Here is an 18,077-nt window from a genome sequence, read left to right as displayed (position 1 = left end):
CTATTCTCTTCCTGAACAATAATATGCTACAGTTGTGCCTGAGTACTCATGCAAGGGGAATATTCCTAATTGTGAGAAGCACCTTAAACTGAATAAACAAGAATAGTTTTTAATGTTGTCAGTTAAACACAACTAATTACCAGCTTTATGTAGTTTTTATAAATCCATCCCACAATTCAGACCACAGAAGAGAGACACTAAAATTAAGGACATCAAGAATCTAAATCTGAAACTATTTGTGAAAAGCTGTGGTATTGTGCAAACTTGGGCCATTGCTTTTCAAGTAGACAGTAAATGAGTGCCCATTAAAATGAGACAAATAGCTTGTCTCTTTGTCTACTCTTCCCATCACAACAGTATTTGCTAATGTCCCCCAAGTCTGTATTTGAAAAATGCATGATCTTAGGTAGTTGCTGAGTTTTTAATGGCCCTGTTATGTAATCCAAATACAAGAGATGTGACCTGTTGGTTGAATCAACCATTGATTCAAAGACCAGGCCATTCAAGTGAGAAGTTGGATGAAGGATGCATGTTCAATCCTTTTGAATTTTATGCAAAACTTAACTATGCTAATTTTAAATTCTGCAACATAAAATATTGCTGAAGTTTCACTATATGCATAATTTCAAAGCATATGAAATCTCCATACAAACTTCTAAATCAAGAATCACTTAATTCTAGAGCTGGCAAGACCAGTGAGTTAACTGTGTTTGTGTTATTGCTACATGGCTTTAGCTGTTAGACAGAAATGTCCACCCACCACTGGCAGACTCAGTCTTGAATTGCTTAAGATCTTCAGGAAGTCACCTCTCACATAAAACTCTAACTCTCCTTTCTAAATGACCTATACTGCAATAATCACAGGATTTGTGGTTAAAGACCAACCTGCTACATTCTATCTCTGTGTAAATCTGAACCATTTCCCAGCAGAAAATCAATTATTCCTTAGGCTCATAGGCATTTTAGATCACATATGGTGATGTTGACGTAAAACCAAAATGTTAATTTAGTTTGATCAAAATTCTCAGTTATCTAAGCATTTCACTACAACACACCAAATGTTTTCACAAGTGCCTGAACTTATCATAGATTACGGTCTCATGTCAGCAGAGAGAGAGAGAAATAGAGAGGAAAAGGCCATATGGAATTTTAAGACATTCTTCCTCACAACACCCAATCTTTACGACAGTTTTGACACATTTTGCTTATTGGGAGCCCAGGTTGAATTGCATAGCAGTCATAACAAAATGTGACCAAAGTCTGCAAAACACGATTGGGGTTTAATTTATTATTTGGTCAATCTGGTCAACCTGGAATCTTGTAGAATGTAGCTATTAAATCCATGGCTCATGCTCACAGCCTTATAGGCTACAATGCTTTCAGTTCCAAAATTGCACAAGCTGAAGTGTGGAGAGAATCTTACCTCTTCCAGCTTAAACAAATCTACATTGCTCTAAAATTAAATTTCTGAGAACTACTGCAAGACTTTGGTTATAATGAAAAATTATTGCAATCAACTAAAGAACTAACCTACTTTTCCTCAAAACTAAAAGAACAAGTGTTCACAAAAATTTCCCTGAGAGATTTAGATAAAATAAAACATTTTCCCCCTAAATAATAGAGATTATATTTTTTAAAGCTGTAAGTCTATACAACTATTTTTGTGAATGGTCAGTGAGTTGAGCTGATTAAAGTATACATTTTTGAGGATCCTCAAAGACATTTATATTGAATTTTTTTATCATAAAGAAAATGGTAGCCCAGCTGGTGTTGCTCAGTGGTTGAGCATCGACCCATGAACCAAGAGGTCACCAGTTTGACTCCTGTCAGGGCACATGCCAGGGTTGCAGACTCAATCCCCAGTAGGGGGCATGCAGGAGGCAACCAATCAATGTTTCTCTTTCATCAGTGTTTCCATAGCTCTATCCCTCTCCTTTCCTCTCTAAAAATCAATAAAAAATATATCTTAAAGAAAAAAAAATGGTCATGGCCCTGGGCATCCAGCTGTATCTGCAGTAGATTCCCAGAATGTTTTCTTTATGTCAACACTAAAAAAATATGCCATTCTTGCCCTAACTGATTTTGCTCAAGGGCACATGCCCAGATTGTGGGATTGATCCCCAGGAGGGGATCAATTTGATTCCCGGTCAAGGCATATGCCCAGGTTGAAGGCTCAGTCTCTAGTGTTGGGCATGCAGGAGGCAGCCAGTCAATGATTCTCTCTCATCATTGATGTTTCTATCTCTCTCTCCAACTCCCTTCCTCTCTGAAATCATATATATATGTATATATATATATATATATATACATATATATATATATGTATATTCTTAATATTTTAAAAAGCTTTTTCTTTACTAATGAAGTCATATACTACAGATATTATTTTGTAAATTTGTGAATTTCTTTAGTTAATTTCTTTTAATACTCTATATCTAAAATGTAATGTAGAAAAGAAAGTGTGAACAGAAGAAACAAAATCAAGGAAGAGAAATGAAGGGAGGGAGGAAAGAAACCTGTAGATTGTACTTCATCCTGGAAAGTAAAGTCAATCAATGCAAATGGGCAGCCTTAACATGATATAGTTTCCCTGGGCATAGAGTTTTGTTTGAAAATCCATCCCAGAACTTGTCTGACAGGCTTCAGTGAGCTTCATAAAAGAACACAAGCCGATGTTCTCTGCAGATATGTCAATGTGTTTAATTTAGGGTGGGGTTATGGAAGAGTCCATTAGCAAGTTGTTCATGAATAGGCGTCAAAGATCCATGAAAGCCTTGAAATGGCATACAAATACTTTTTGTGATTGTCCTTATGTGCAATTATTTTTCTGGAGAATGAATCACTAGCTGTTATCAGATTCATGAAGGTATTTGAAGATCCTACTCTCTAAAAAATAGTCTAAGAGGTTAATGTCCCAAGTGCCTTTCAAGAGGAATGTACTTAGTCGTCATAGTCAGCAGCAATGGGGGCAGGGTCTTCATCACAGACACCCAAACAGAGCTTCCAAGCAACCTTGTGTGGGAGTCATGAAGGGCTTCTGGATCAAAGGGGAGCAGCATGACCTTTCACGTCCTTCTCCTTGGATTTGAAGGAGTAACTCTCAAAACTTCTCCACACCCAGAAAACTCTGATGGGACCATGAGTCATCCCTCTCTCTCCCTCTCTCCCAATTTCCTCTGGGGAACAAAAAGAAATCTTGGCATCTTGCCTTGAGCAACAATTTTCGGGGGGGTGGTACACTTGATTTAAAACAGCACCCATTTGTGTATAACTGGCATTTCGAACCACTCCTGTAAGATGAAAATCAAGCACAAGATGAAAAACTGATTTAGAAGTAAAGCAGGTCACACACAAGTCAAGTAAAATATCTTATCAATGGAGCGAGAAACCAAACCCCAGACCATTATTTCTCACGGGGAAGCAGTTTCTTGATATAAGATAAAACCATAGCAAAAGGGGGAAGAGGGAGAACTGAGATGACTAAAAGCTTATTTTAATTCCTATTTATAGAAGTGGTACAGAATCTTGATTAGTTTTCTTTTAAGATAACTGCTTTGTGTACCTACAAAACCATCTTATTATCATGCTTCTGCTCAATGACCTAACTATTCTGAGAAGGTTGAATGAGAAAATACAGTGATCCCAAATTGAATAAAAGGAAGTTACTCAGTGAATAAAGATAATGCTTGACATGATACTTAAAATGAATTTTATTTCTTATGCCTCTTATGGACATTTGTTTTTAATATTTGTCTTTAATATGTTAGGTTGGACCATATGTAAGTCTGATGTTAAGGGAATTTTTACTTGAAAATAGCAATATATTTTGGTACAGCATGCATAGTTTAAATCCTTTAAGGAAGATCTGTGAAACCACTGAATTCTGAAAATGTTTACTGACCAACCATCATGTGCCTGGCACCTTGCTCAATAGTGAAAGATGCAATAGTGGCAGATGGTAGATGCCATGTCCCCTGGTACCTGTTATGACTATTATGCTGTTTAGAATCAATTATCAAACTGATCATTTATGGTCAGAAATAAGCCCATTACTTACCCAGTGGTTGATTCAACAAGTTAAAATATGCCATCAACTGATTTTCATAGTGTTTAATAAAAAGAATCATTTAGGCATTACCACTGTGATAACTTCCAGAAGGTGGCATTTTAACTTCCCATTTTCCATATAACAAACTGAACCATTGAATACATACAAGACTTGCTTAACATCTCCTTTATCTTCCAATCTTTGGCTGCTAGTCTAATGCTTCATCTACTGATCAATTCCTTTCTCTCCTCTTCTCACTATGCCCTTGCCTATCAAGTATGGTCATCGGTGTCTTAACTGACCCCAGCATCTGGTAATTGTTGGGAAAGGGCAAAATCAAATAGACTTTCTGGTGGGAACATTCTGCTAAAGGACTTTCTGTAAATTTTCCCTCAGTATTTTTTATCCCCTCATACTAGTATGTTGTTACCTCCCCCTGTGCTCAGTAATTTTAGTTTGTGCTTTTTGTTTCTCTTTTTTGTTTCTTTGGTTTGCTGGCTTTGTGTTCTTTTCTCTTTTTTCCTTTTCTTTTCCTTTTTTAATGCAGGAATCGGTCAAGGCGTTCCAGTAGTGGCGCTCATTGTGGAAGGAGGACCCAATGTGATCTCAATTGTCTTGGAGTACCTTCGAGACACCCCTCCGGTGCCAGTTGTTGTCTGCGATGGGAGTGGACGGGCATCCGACATCCTAGCGTTTGGACATAAATATTCAGAAGAAGGCGGGTAGGTAATTTACCAGGCTCCATAGGGGACCTATGAGTGCAAAGCTTGTGTTCCAAGCTTGGAAGAGAGGGGTTAGTTGATGAAGACATGGGAGGCTGGTGGGAAAGAGCCAGGGAACATACTCTAAAAGTCCTATGAAGCAGAATATTCTGTAAAAGCTGTGCTAGACCACACTGATGATAAAGAGGATGAGGGGAAGAAGGGGCCTGGGGGCCTTTCTCTTTTCTTCATCAGCACAGCTAACCTGGACCAGTTAGTGCAGGCTAGTAACTTGGGAGAAGCTGGGATGTGCCGCTTCCAGGCTTGGCCACAAACACCAGCATCACTAAGCTGATTTACAAATGCTAAATGCTTACAGAAACAATTGGCAGCCTGTGCTGTCAAATCCCTCTAAACTGGCTTGGGAAGGGGAATCTCTGAAAAGGTAACCACTCTGGCGCTGTATAAACACCTCTTGAATCCCTCATGTCCTTTCCTTCATCTGTCAGCCCCCCAGTGCTGCTTTCAGTAACCCAACGTCCCAGCCTCACGGAGGACTTCCCTTCATAGCCCTCTTCTCCCCGTGAGGTTCCATTCAGTGAATTGTGGGGTCCAGGCACTCACAGATTATTAGATGAAAGTAATTTATTTTCAGGATGTGAATGAGTTGAAGGGGGAAAACTCAAGGGAGACATTGAGGTTTTAAATAAGGAACTTCCTAACCTGATCAATTTTCCTAACACATGAAACCAGAAAGAGAAAGGAACCCCAGAGAAGATGGGGATCTTTTATTCATGCCTTTTATAATTCTACCATAAGTGTTTACTCTGTGTCACACACTGAAATGTAGAAAAGAATAACGTACTATTTCTACCCTCAAAAAGCTCACAGTAGTCTGGCCAGTGTGCTCAGTGGTTGAGCATCGACCTATGAACCAGGAGGTCATGGTTCGATTCCTGGTCAGGGCACATGCCTGGGTTGTGGGCTCAATCCCCAATGTGGGGCGGGCAGGAGGCAGCTGGTCAATGATTCTCTCTCACCATTGATGTTTCTATCTCTCTCTCCCTCTCCCTTCCTCTCTGAAGTCAATAATTTATATATATATATATATATATATATATATATATATATATGTGTGTGTGTGTGTGTGTGTGTACGTATATGTTTTTTAAGTGCTCAGAGTAAATCTAGTAAGTAGACAAGGTTGTAATCTACACTAATAAAAGACAAACATGCAAATTGACCATACCTTTGCTACGCCTTAAACCACACCCACCAGCCAATCAGAGAGACTATATGCAAATTAACCCAACCAAGATGGCAGCCGGCAGCCACGGAGCTGGAGCAAGCAGGAGGCTTGATTGCCCCAGTGATGGAGGAAGCCAAGCTTCCCGCCCACCCTGGCCAGCTCTGAGCTCCACTCAAGGCTACAAAGTTTCAATTATAGAAGGTAAATAAATCCCAGAATAAAAGAAAAAAAGGAGAGGCTGGGAGTTTCCGTCGCTGGGGGGCTTGGCCAGCCTGAAAACGGTCCTCAGCCCCTCACCCAGACTGGCCAGGCACCCCAGTGGGGACCCCCACCCTGAAGGGGGTGTGACCAGCCTGCAAACACCCATCAGCCCCTCACCCAGGCTGTCCAGGCACCCCACCGGGACCCCCACCCTGATCAGGGACATCCTTCAGGGCAAACCAACCTGCCCCCACCCATGCACCAAGCCTCTAGCCTATATAATAAAAGGGTAATATGCAAATTGACCCTAACAGCAGAACAACTGGTTAGGGTCAATTTGCATATTGACCCTAACCAGGGTCACACACACTGACCACCAGGGGGCAGACTCTCAATGCAGGAGCTGTCCCCTGGTGGTCAGTGCGCTCCCACAGGGGGAGCTCTGCTCAGCCACAAGCCAGGCTGATGGCTGCCAGCACAGCGGTGGTGGCGGGAGCCTCTCCTGCCTCCTCAGCAGCACTAAGGATGTCCAACTGCATCTTAGGTCTGCTCCCTGCTGGTAAGTGGACATCCCCCGAGGGCTGCCAGGCTGCCAGATGGATGTGTGACTGCCAGCTTAGGCCCGATCCCCCAGGGAGCGGGCCTAAGCCAGCAGGTGGGCATCCTCCAAGCGGTCCCAGACTGCAAGAGGGCATAGGCCCTGAGTGCACAAATTTTTGTGCACCGGACCTCTAGTTATAATAATAAAAGTGACAGGTGAGCTTGCCTACTTCAGGACACTTTCCCCTCCACCTCTCTGTCACCCAGTCTGCCTTAAAGTAAGAGATGCATCATGGCAGCCCAATACCGTCTTTTCTCTCCCCATTCTTTCCTTGTCTCAGCCAGCAGCCCAGCCCTCCAGGTGAGCCATTAAATCAGCACCCTCAGCGGGCAGGTGCATGAACCAAAATATATGAGAGGAGGAATAACAAAAAGCATGGGGCCTCTAGCTCAACACTGCAAATACTGGTAGTTATTTTAAGCCCTGTTAAAGCTTTTGTTACTTTTTCTAAAAGCTAATTTTTATAAGAACAAAATTGAAGTTTGCTTGCTAGCAAATTTAATTAAATTTCTTTTCTTCTTTATAGTAAATATTGGCCCACTTTATAACTAAGGGAATAAAATGGAGAGAGAGAGAGAGAGAGAGAGAGAGAGAGAGAGAGAGAGAGAGAGAGAACAAAAACATTTGCCCAAATGCCTCCATATCTATTACCAACAAGAGTTAAAGATCCTCAACTGTGCTTTGCTTTAGCCATAGTTCTCATTGATTTAAATTTTGCAATTTGTTCCTTTTTCTGCAATAACTAAAGAATTGATGCAGTTTTTATTTTTGGCTTATTTTTTGCTTCCTAGTGCTTGCAATTATTTTGTTGTATTTCTATAAAGTAGGTACAAGGTTGGGTTCATGGTGCATGTTTCTTTTCAGGAAACTAATGAAGAAGCAAGGTGTTCATCTTGGCATTTCAGGTTTTCTTGGCCTATACACAATGAAAGACTGTAGCTAGTGTCTATTTTTTTTCATTATTTTGGGTTTTGAACCTTGAAAATGTTAAAATATTTGGTAAGTTGCTGCTCCTGACTCTGTTTTAATAACAGAGAACTGTTACACATGTTAGAGGTGGGTGGGACCTCATATTATTTAGCCTAGGATACAGATACATAGAGAAATTAAATGCTTTGCAAGGTCACACAGCTCATGAGCTCAGATCAGGGTTCTTTCTGGTGTACTATAAAAATTCCCTGGGATGTTTTTTGGTATGCACCTGAGTGTTTCTCATATAGAGGTACTCTCTTTTAAACACTTAAGCTACCCTCAGCTGCCTCTTCGTATTGTAATTTCCTGATTTTTTTTTAATTATTCTGTGTATTCCAAAAGATAAAATCAGTGCATTCCAAGTTGTAAACCAGTGTCCAAGCTGATCAACCCTCCTCATGCGAATTCTTTTCCTTAACTGACCCAGACCATTATACCCAAACCTGCAAATTAAGAGTCAGAAATCCCATGCCCCTTTAACCTTACTTGTCAGTTTTACTTTTAAAACTAAAGTTAGCTTTAGTTCTCATTATTCTATGGTCAATATATGCAAGAGCACAATCTGTATGGGATCTATACAAACATATGAACCATGACTGATTATCAAAGAATATGAAGTCATGCACATAACTAGTGTGGAGAGAAAGAATTAAGATATAATCTCATATCTTGGGAATTATTTAAACCTAGAATGTTAAGGTTTTAAAGAAATATTTTTAAAATGTTACAGTTAAAGTATGTTCTTGCTACTCCAGGAAAGCTATTATACATTTATCATGATAAAATGAGTTTGGAATGTTTCCGTGTGCCATCTGAATAACTGCCAGAATTAATCATGCTTATTTAGCTTGAAATGAAGTTGTCTAACCACACATGTGCAGCCAATTTAAAGAATTATTTCCAAAGAACATGATTTTGCAGTAGTGTGCTGCTTTCTTTACGCTAAAAAAAGAATTAGCCCACCTAGACTTCATTCACCACGGAGGATTTCTTCTTTGATTTCTAGCAAAGCCCGACAGAGTTTGGTACATGGTTCACTATAAATAAATATAAATGCGTAACTATTTCTTTATATAAACAAACTGACCTAAATAGGTATGATTGTACATATAGAGTTGACTATAGGAAACATACATAATTTTTACTTTTCAGTTACTTTGCTGATTTAAATATGATTAAAAATTTTTAATTTATAGGTTGTTAAATAAAATAGGCCCACAAACTATAAATGTGCATATCCAGCTAAGTAGCTTATTGTTTTATTATCGTAAAGGCGTGAATAAACCATTCATCTCTTCATTTTAACCTTTGTGACTTTGATACCATGCCTTTAAATTCCCTGTTATGAAACCACCTTCCAAGAATAGGAATTTGAAAGGGAATTTCTTTGGAAGCAAATTATGATAGGCAAAACTAATTAACTTTTGTAAATGAGATTACTTGAGGTAGAAAAAGATATGACTGATCTATCAAAACACAAATGGATTTAGATAAAATAGGAGACAATTACAATTAAATTCTTATTTTTATTTTTGTCTCTTTTTTTCCTACCTCTGCTCTGTGGCATACACTACCTGAAAGAAATGATCAAACTTTTTTATTCCTTATTGTTGTACTGGATTTTCTATTTCCCACCTGTATAGTTTAGAAGGAGTCATAAGTCACTATCCATAACCAATTTCATTGCTTGAGAAATATTACCAAATTTTATTTCTGAATCACAAATTACTAAACACTGTGAACACAAATAGATTAGTGCTACATAAGTAGCATTACATTCAATAATGTAAATTTTTAAATGGTAGGATTCCACTTTATGCTGTTTGACTAAGGAAGATAGCCAGTCAGGAAGACTTTTCAAGCTTCAAGTGGCTAAAACTGAAGGTAGATACAGCTTTGCCTGGTAATTGTCATAGGTCTAAGATTACAGGGAGATTTATCAGTCAGTGAGCATGTATGGCACAGGTGAAAAATGTCAATGTGAAAAAGGCATCTGAATGAATGAGTGTGTTTTGAAATTATGCCCCTCATTCATCCAGATTTTATTATTTACTAGAGGCCCAATGCACGAAAGTTCATGCAAGAGTAGGCCTTGCTTCCCCCGGCTCCACCAGGGCTTCCCTCTGGCACCCGGGACCCTCCTCTCACTGCTGGCAGGCACCTGGGACCCAGGATGGCTTCCTTCTGGCCCAGCTTCATCAGGAAGGACATCTGGAATGATGTCTGGTCTAATTAGCATACTACCCTTTTATTATTATAGATACTTATGTTTGTCACAAAATAATCATCTGGCTTATCATTTTTAAACACCTCAAGACAAGAAGTAGAACTGCAGCTTTTAAGTAGTCTGTTCATAACCTTTGGAGAGTCATCCATGGGGCAAACACCAAAAGACTGATAGTGCTTTTTTTTTTAATTGAATATATCTGACATATAACATTGTGTAAATTTAAGGTATACAATGTGTTAATTTGATACATTTATATATTGTAATATGATTGCCATCATAGCGATAATTAGCACCTCTACTATATTGCATAATTATCCTTTCTTTTCAGTGGATGTGATCATTAAGTTTTAACTATTCGCATTGCTATGTGCCAGTAGAATTTGTATTCCATAGCGTGAAGAAAAAATGAGCAATGGCTTGCTCTTGAGAATGGGAGACAGATAATATATTCCCAATAAAAATCTAATTATCCTGTTTAAAGGGAGCTTAATAAGGGTCCCAACATTTTTTGGTTAGCTGAGGTAAAGGCATAAATGAAACACAAAGTAGAGATTAAAAAGGAAAAATATGTTGCATGGCTTCAAATTATAAAACTATATCCCAGCAGAGATGTGACACAAGTTGGTTTCTCTCAAAATATATACCAAAATGGCCAAAGACAGGAGAAAGAAGATTAGTCATTTTAGAAGCGCAGGTGTATTCCCTAGGACATATCGTTCTATGCCATGGACACTAATGTTTTCTGCTGCTCAAGAGATTTCCATCTAAAGCTGAAGGATGTCACAGTCCTATCATTTGTCTCTATAAGATCTGCTGAAAGAAAGTAATTGATAGCAATGGTTTGTATTCCAGCATGATTTAGACATAATTGGAATGTCAAGTGAGAAAGAAGGAAACAAATATCAAGCCTGCTGACTTTAAGTGTCCATTTTGTTTCTGTCAATTTCATCTTACCTGTCTCTTTTCTAGAATATTCTATAAGAAGGCATGTGCAAACTTGATTCTGTTTTTAAACTTTGTCAGAGGGAAGCAAGGAAAATTGGAAACATCTTGTACAGACAAAGAATACTGGTGGCTTTATTTATAGAAGTTTTGGTTCTGTGAACTGTTTTCCAAGTTAACATTTATTGAGTGCTTATTATATTCATGGAATGTTAGAGGATGAGCAAGACATGGCCCTATCAGAGACTCTTTAATGGAGATTAAAACACAGACGTGAATACAGATAACTAGAAGGACACGTGCTATGAAGAACATAAAGTATCACAGAAACATAGAGGACAAAGTGCTTGAGTTTAGCATTCCTGATGAGAATCTCTTCAGTGGAACCATGTATGTAATTATCCACAAAATAACAATATAATAACTCTATTACCTCCTCTCCTTTTCCATCAAAAAGTGGATTTAAACTAAGAGTCAGTATGAATGACCAAGAAAAAGCTTTATATGTCGTATAAAACTCAACACACACAAAAAAAGAATCAATCTAAATGGGATTAAAGGAAAGCTGGTAGACGGGTTGAGTTCTACGAGACAGTGTGGTGGTGTTTTGTGTGGTGATTGATATATATATATATATATAAAACTAAACTGAATCATATATAGTTAAATTCAATTCATAAATTAATCAGATAAAATACATTTAATCATGTATTATTAATTATATATATTAATGCATATAATTGTATGTATATATGATATATGCATATGTGTTTGTGTTTAAATTTGAGTGAAAACTTAAAGATAGGACTGATAACAAGAATTTTCAGTCCATCAATCACCAGATATTTTTTTGAATGTTTGTTTTAGGCAAGAAGCAGGTCTTCCCTTGAGACTTATAATCTCATTTGAACTAATATAATAACAAATAATTTTCAATTAGATGTTAGTTACTGAGTTCTAAAAAGGCAGGAAAAGGCTTAGGTTTGAGTAGATGGTAAAAGTTTATAGAGTGATTATTGCAACTTTTTCTTGTGTGGAATATATAAAGATATAGATATACTGTGTTATTAGATCCAAGTTCCACAAAGCTAAAGTAGCTTCATTTATTTAGGAAAGTACAAAATAAAATAAATACTTTGTGTACAGTTTGATATTTGTTATTTGATCCCTCCATGTGTGTCAACACAGGGAGAATGAAGCATTGACTTTATAAAAATTATCTAGAGCTCATGGGGGAAAGTACTAAGAGATGGGAAGTATTTTATTGATCTAAAATGGCTAACTGGGTCTCTACAGTGATTAAATTTACTTTAGAATTGTTCAACTCTAAGTTAGGAAAATGTGGCCATAAGCAGCAACATCAGAAAAACACAGAGGTAATAATTGATTATGATCATGAAATCCTTTCTAGGAATCACTGCCCCTAACTTTAAATAGCCCATTAAAGCCCAGCAAAGATTTCAAAGGCATCTATTATGGTTCTTCTTAGATTTGCTTAAGTAACTTTTTGGCTACTTATTATACAGAAAACTTTCAAAATAAGCATGTGCTTGTTACACTTCAGCATACCCAATAATCACCTGAAAAAAAAAACCCCACAAATTCCCCTAAACATCCGGGTTCCGTGTACCTGGGCTGGGGTGCAGGAAAATGCATTGAAACCATTCAGAGATTCAGACAAGAGTCGTTCATGGACCACACTTTCAGAAATTCTTTTAAAATGTAGAAACATTCGATTTCTTGTATACTTCTCTGTGTGTTCAAAAATAGCTTCTTTCTATGCCTCATGGGCATTCTCCTCACACAAGTCAATGCATTACTACCACAAGTGCTTTGTACCCTTTGCCAAATTTTGTCTTTAGAACCCAGTTCACTTGAAAAGCTTATTTAGCATGAATCACCTTCTTTCTTTATCACAGTTGTTCTTGCTTCCAAACATCTGTCAGGCTCATAGAGAAGTCTACTATCAGTGTACCACAAAAATACTCACAGTAGTCTTCTCTATTAGTATTTTTATTTACATGGGTTTCTTAAAGGCATTTCATTCATTTACGTGTTTCTTTTGAAAATTAATTCCTGACTGGTTCAAAATATATGAACAATTAAAAAAGAGAAAGAAAAAAGTTGAGAAAATCAAAAGTATTTAAAAGTGAACTGGTGATAGTTGAATGTAAATGATGGAAATTTGAGCGGCCATTGATAGTCATTAGGGCCAGTAAGTTCAGCATCAAAAAGTCCTACCTCACTTTCCTTTGACTTTACAATTTCAATGGACAACCGTTTAAGAGGCCCAATTTCCCACTTCCATGTCGTATTGATTTTCACTTTTTTAAAGCCCCTAAACCCCTTCTCAAAAGAAATCTCACCTAGAAGTACAATATATAAAACAGACAAGATACTAGTAAAGGTTTATTCTGGTGAAGCTGGAGTGGAAGGCCTAGACCACTGGTTCTCAATTTTATCTTGCATCAGAATTACCCAGGAGCTTATTTAAAATTATATTGCTGCCCTGGCTAGTTTGGCTCAGAGGATAGGGCATTGGCCTATAGACCGAAGGGTCCCAGGTTCAATTGCAGGTGGGGGCATGTACCTCTGCTGCAGGCTCCTCCCTGGCCCGGGCCCTGGTCAGGCCCATCTGGGAGGCAACCAACTGATGTGTTTCTTTCATATCGATATTTCTCTCTGTCTTTCCCTCTCTCTTCCACTCTTTCTAAAAATTAATGGAAAAATATCCTTGAGTAAGGATTTAAAAATCAAAATTTTTTAAAATTATATTGCTGAGCCCTGGCCAGTGTGGCTCCGTTGGTTGAAACGTCCTCCCTTACACCAAAAGTTTGCAGGTTCGATTCTTAGCCGAGGCTCGTACTGATCGATGCTTCTCTCTCTCTTTTTCTCCCTTCCCTTCTATCTAAAAAATTTGGTGAACATATCTTCAGGTGAGGATTTAAAAAGAAATCTAAAAAAGGGAAAAAATCATATTGCTGACACCCATCTCAGATTTTCTAATTTGATACATCTGATTAAGGCCACGTGATTTGCATTTCAGAGAAGTACCCAGGAGATGCTGGTCTTTTGGTCCAGGGACCATACTTTGAGAACCTCTGTCCTAGAGCAGCCCTCTCTCTGCCTGGCTCTCACCCACTACGGCAACTCTGAGGCAGCTCTGGAGCTCTTCAAAATACCAGGGTCTTCTTTGTAGAACCCAGTTGAAGACCATTAATTTACAGGTCAAGTCCACTTTTCTTTGCTTGGACTCAAGTCTCTGAATTCTGGCCTCAGCTTCTCACTAGAGCCATCTCAATGAGCCTCACATTCAGCTAGCAACCCAACTGAACTGTCCTCTCCACTGCTCTCCAAGCACAAAATGCTGCCACAGGCACCTCTGCCTTTACATGAGGTGTACATATGCATTTTCTCCTTAGTGTTATTTTTAAATTTTTTAATTGAGGTTTATTTGACATATAACATTATATTAGTTTCAGGTATACAACATAATGGTTGAATATTTATATACATTGAGAAATTATTATCATCATAAATCTAGTAACATTGGTCACTTTACAGAGTTACAAAAATTTTTTTGTCTTGCAATGAGAAGTTTTAAGATCTACTCTCTTAGCCACTTTGAAATATGCAATATGGCATATACATTTCTTTACCCACTTCATTGGTAGGAAAAAAATTTCTGAAGTTCTACAAACATAGCCTTTCTCTCATGAAAAGAAGTAGTGAGGGCTTCTAAAACCACGAATGCATTTCAAATGTATCTGAGTGAGGCACAGATGATAAAATGCCCTGGTATTCAATGCCTCTACCTTAGAGGAGATGAATTCTGACTCGACTTGGCTGACATTAGAATCTGCTGCTGCTAGAAACAGAGTAGATTTGCCAAAACTGGTTTGGCTCAGTGGATAGAGCGTCGGTCTGCGGACTGAAAGGTCCCAGGTTCGATTCCGGTCAAGGGCATGTACCTTGGTTGCAGGCATATCCCCAGTAGGAGATGTGCAGGAGGCAGCTGATCGATGTTTCTAACTCTCTGTCTCTCTCCCTTCCTCTCTGTAAAAAAATCAATAAAATATATTTTAAAAAAAAGAAACAGAGTAGATCAACATCTCACCCAATGGTATCATGAATGATAAATAATGTTTGCAATGTACTTAATGGGTTCCCTCCAGATTTCCCATGCAATTCTCAGATATTGATTATGGACCACAGGATTTATAAAAACTAAATATAATAGTGATCACCTGCTATAAAACATCTTCAACTAGAAAAACACTGAGGATGCATTAAAGTAGCATTCCAAGATCAACCCAGGTCTGGATTACTGTTGTCTAGAAAAGTTTCCATTCAGTTTTAATGAAGTCTTTCCTTTATTGTCCTAATTGTTGGACAACTGTCCTGGAATTGATGGACACATGTATTGTGTTTGCTGGGGATATTCAATGCAAGTCAACTGGCCATCCATGAACAGTGACCCCTAGAGGTCTTGAGTAAGGAGTAAAGAATAGATCTCTCTAAACTCATGGAAGCCACGGTTTAGTGTCTTGGAGACAGACCTAAAAAGTGGAGTTCTTTAACCCTATAATCTCCTTGGTTTTCCCCAGTTGACAGTGTATTTGATATTTTATTATCTCTAGTGTAGGAATGACAAATCATTTTCATCTGAGTGTCAACAATACTCAGCTAGTACTGGCTTCCTGCCATGATGTGTTGAGAATGATTCTGAGACCACATTTGGGCTCAGAGAAAAGATTACTGTGATAGATGAATAATATGCAAAGAAGGAAATGTACAGTTAATGTGCCATGAATGTCTACTCTTACTCTAAAATGAAGACAAAATAAAAAAATAATAATAAAATAAAATAAAGACAAAATCTTATAGATAGTCCTAAAGAAAGTTATCTGCTTTTTAAAAAACTTCTCCTCTAAATAAAAGTCAGACCAACTTTAGAAGCATGTCAGTTGAAGAGGCGCCAGTGTTTCTGCCTGCCCATTTCAGTCAGCGCTGAGTCTGTGTTTTCTACAGAGCCTAACCCAATGAAAAGCTTGACTATTCCTTTTGCCTGGCTCTGGGCAATAGTCGATGATGGAATCTCATTTGGAATGAACTCTGAGGCTGTGTTTCTCTTACAATTTTGGCAGCAGAAAATCTACCTGACCATGTGGCGGTCCCTGTATTCTTTGGCAACACTTCAATTTCTACTCTTGGGCATATTCATAACCAAAGGCAAAGGACAGCAGAGAAATTACAGAGATACTGGTCAGGATTTGTCACCTAAATGTCCTGTTAGTCCTGGCCTCATGTGAAGGATTTGGCAGCGTGTCTGCCTCAAGAGCAGTGCTCTTCAATAGAACTTCCTGTGAGCATGGAAATGTTCTGTATCTCTGCTGTCCAATCAGCTAAGCACTTGAATTGTGGGCAGAGTGACTACGAATTAAATTTTACATTTTATTTAACTGTAATAAATTGGAGTTTAAATTACCCCATGACTAATGGCTTCCATATAGGATTGCACAGCTCTAGCATTTCCCCCAAACTGGGAACACTTGACTGCCAACAGATTTCCATGGTTCCCTTTATTTCCATTACATTTTTTGCATTTAGCCAACATATACATCCAGTCATTCAAACAATATTTTTTTAACACCTTCTATGTTCCAGGCACTGTTCTAGGCACTGGCCAAAACACACCTGTGAGCCAAATAGACAAACATTCCTGCTGTTGTGGAACTTTCAGTTTAGCAGAATTAGAGAATAAGTAATAAGCATAATAAACACCCCTTATAACATTAGGTGATAAACATAATGGTGGGGGAATTAAGGTAAGGAGGTATGGGAAGCCTCTGTCTTCAGCACCTGGATGAGACTACATAGTCACATCATGTGCAGTCCCTGCAGCCAAGGAGTTAGCGTCTCATTGGGACTTTCTTAAAAATTAATATTTCTTTATGAAATGCCTTGTATAAAATGTATAGCACAAAGCTTCTCTTACAATAGGCACTAAGTGCCTTTTACCACCCTCAATCCTACGAAACTACCCACCTTCTATTTCCTTTTGTGTGTGTGTGTGTGTGTGTGTGTGTGTGTGTGTGTATACCTTGGGATTCTAGAGTAGGTTTTAAAAAATAGAACAAAAAAATGTGAGCTCAAAGAAGAAACACTCTATGAGCTCTATGAGTAGTTGTAAATGAATTTTATTGAACAGATTGTAGCATCAAAGTATACGCATTCTGCCCAATTATAGGCAGCTTCTCTTAGATCATTCTAACTGCCTTGCATTACTGAATGGGAGCCCGCAGGAAAAGCCCAGGTGAACAATTTCTCTAGGCTAGATACTAAAGCAAGATCAGAGGTACTGTTTCTCACAGGCCTTAGCTTACAGAGGCCCTTTGTATCTGAAGTTGATCCTTAGTTAAAAGTTGGACAAACCAGTTTACTCACCTCATCCCCTCTATTTGTCATTTTTGTGTGTTCCATGCACATGGTTCCCAACTTTCTAGTCAACTAGTGCTTTCTGAAAACCATCAACATTAGTCGGTTACAATTAAGCATGAGGTTAACATGAAGCATCACTTATCCGGAGTTGCTCTTAGGGCTTCTAATTGTTGAACAAAATATGTATTTTCCTTTTAATGAATTAAAAGGTACTTTGGGCTTCTGGTAAGCTAGGGGAGTAGTGATCCTTGAAATCACATGACGCAGTCTTCTCTCACATAAGACTTATAACATCCAGTTTCAGGAAAAAGACAGATGAAATCTCCACTTGTATGCAGTCATTTCAACAACAAATCACTAAGTTTGTGTGACTACACTGAGTTGAACTATGTATTTAGGTTCATATAACTTATTTGCAGAGATCCTTCCTCCCTGATTCTCTTGTCCTTAGACCCCACTCTGATGCTGTCAGCTATAATACAATTTTTAGTAAATTAGTTTACCTCTGTAGGCATCAGATTCTTCATCTGTAAAATGTTTGCCCTAAACTTGTATCATTCCCTTATCCTAAAGTTCAAATCCCTCAGCAACATTTTTAGATTAATGCTTTCCCAAAAAAGTACAGATCCCAAAAATATCAAGAGCTGATATGTTATATTGCTAGTGATGGGATGCTATTGCACGATTTTAAG

General features: G+C 38.2%; 1 protein-coding gene across 5 annotated transcripts in view; it reads left to right on the top strand.

Moving 5' to 3' along the window:
• TRPM3 (transient receptor potential cation channel subfamily M member 3) overlaps window positions 1–18,077 on the top strand; it is a 713,055-nt gene that overhangs the window by 533,641 nt on the left and 161,337 nt on the right. For all 5 annotated transcript variants that reach the window (XM_059656889.1, XM_059656891.1, XM_059656887.1 and 2 more), the window contains one exon: window positions 4,596–4,770. In XM_059656889.1, the coding sequence (XP_059512872.1) occupies window positions 4,596–4,770 (175 nt within the window). The remainder of the gene's footprint in view (window positions 1–4,595; window positions 4,771–18,077) is intronic.

This window comes from Myotis daubentonii, chromosome 11 (assembly GCF_963259705.1).
Source record: "Myotis daubentonii chromosome 11, mMyoDau2.1, whole genome shotgun sequence".
NCBI classification, from domain to species: domain Eukaryota; kingdom Metazoa; phylum Chordata; class Mammalia; order Chiroptera; family Vespertilionidae; genus Myotis; species Myotis daubentonii.
Note: the sequence above shows the minus strand (reverse complement) of the source record. Positions and strands in the feature narration are given on the sequence as shown.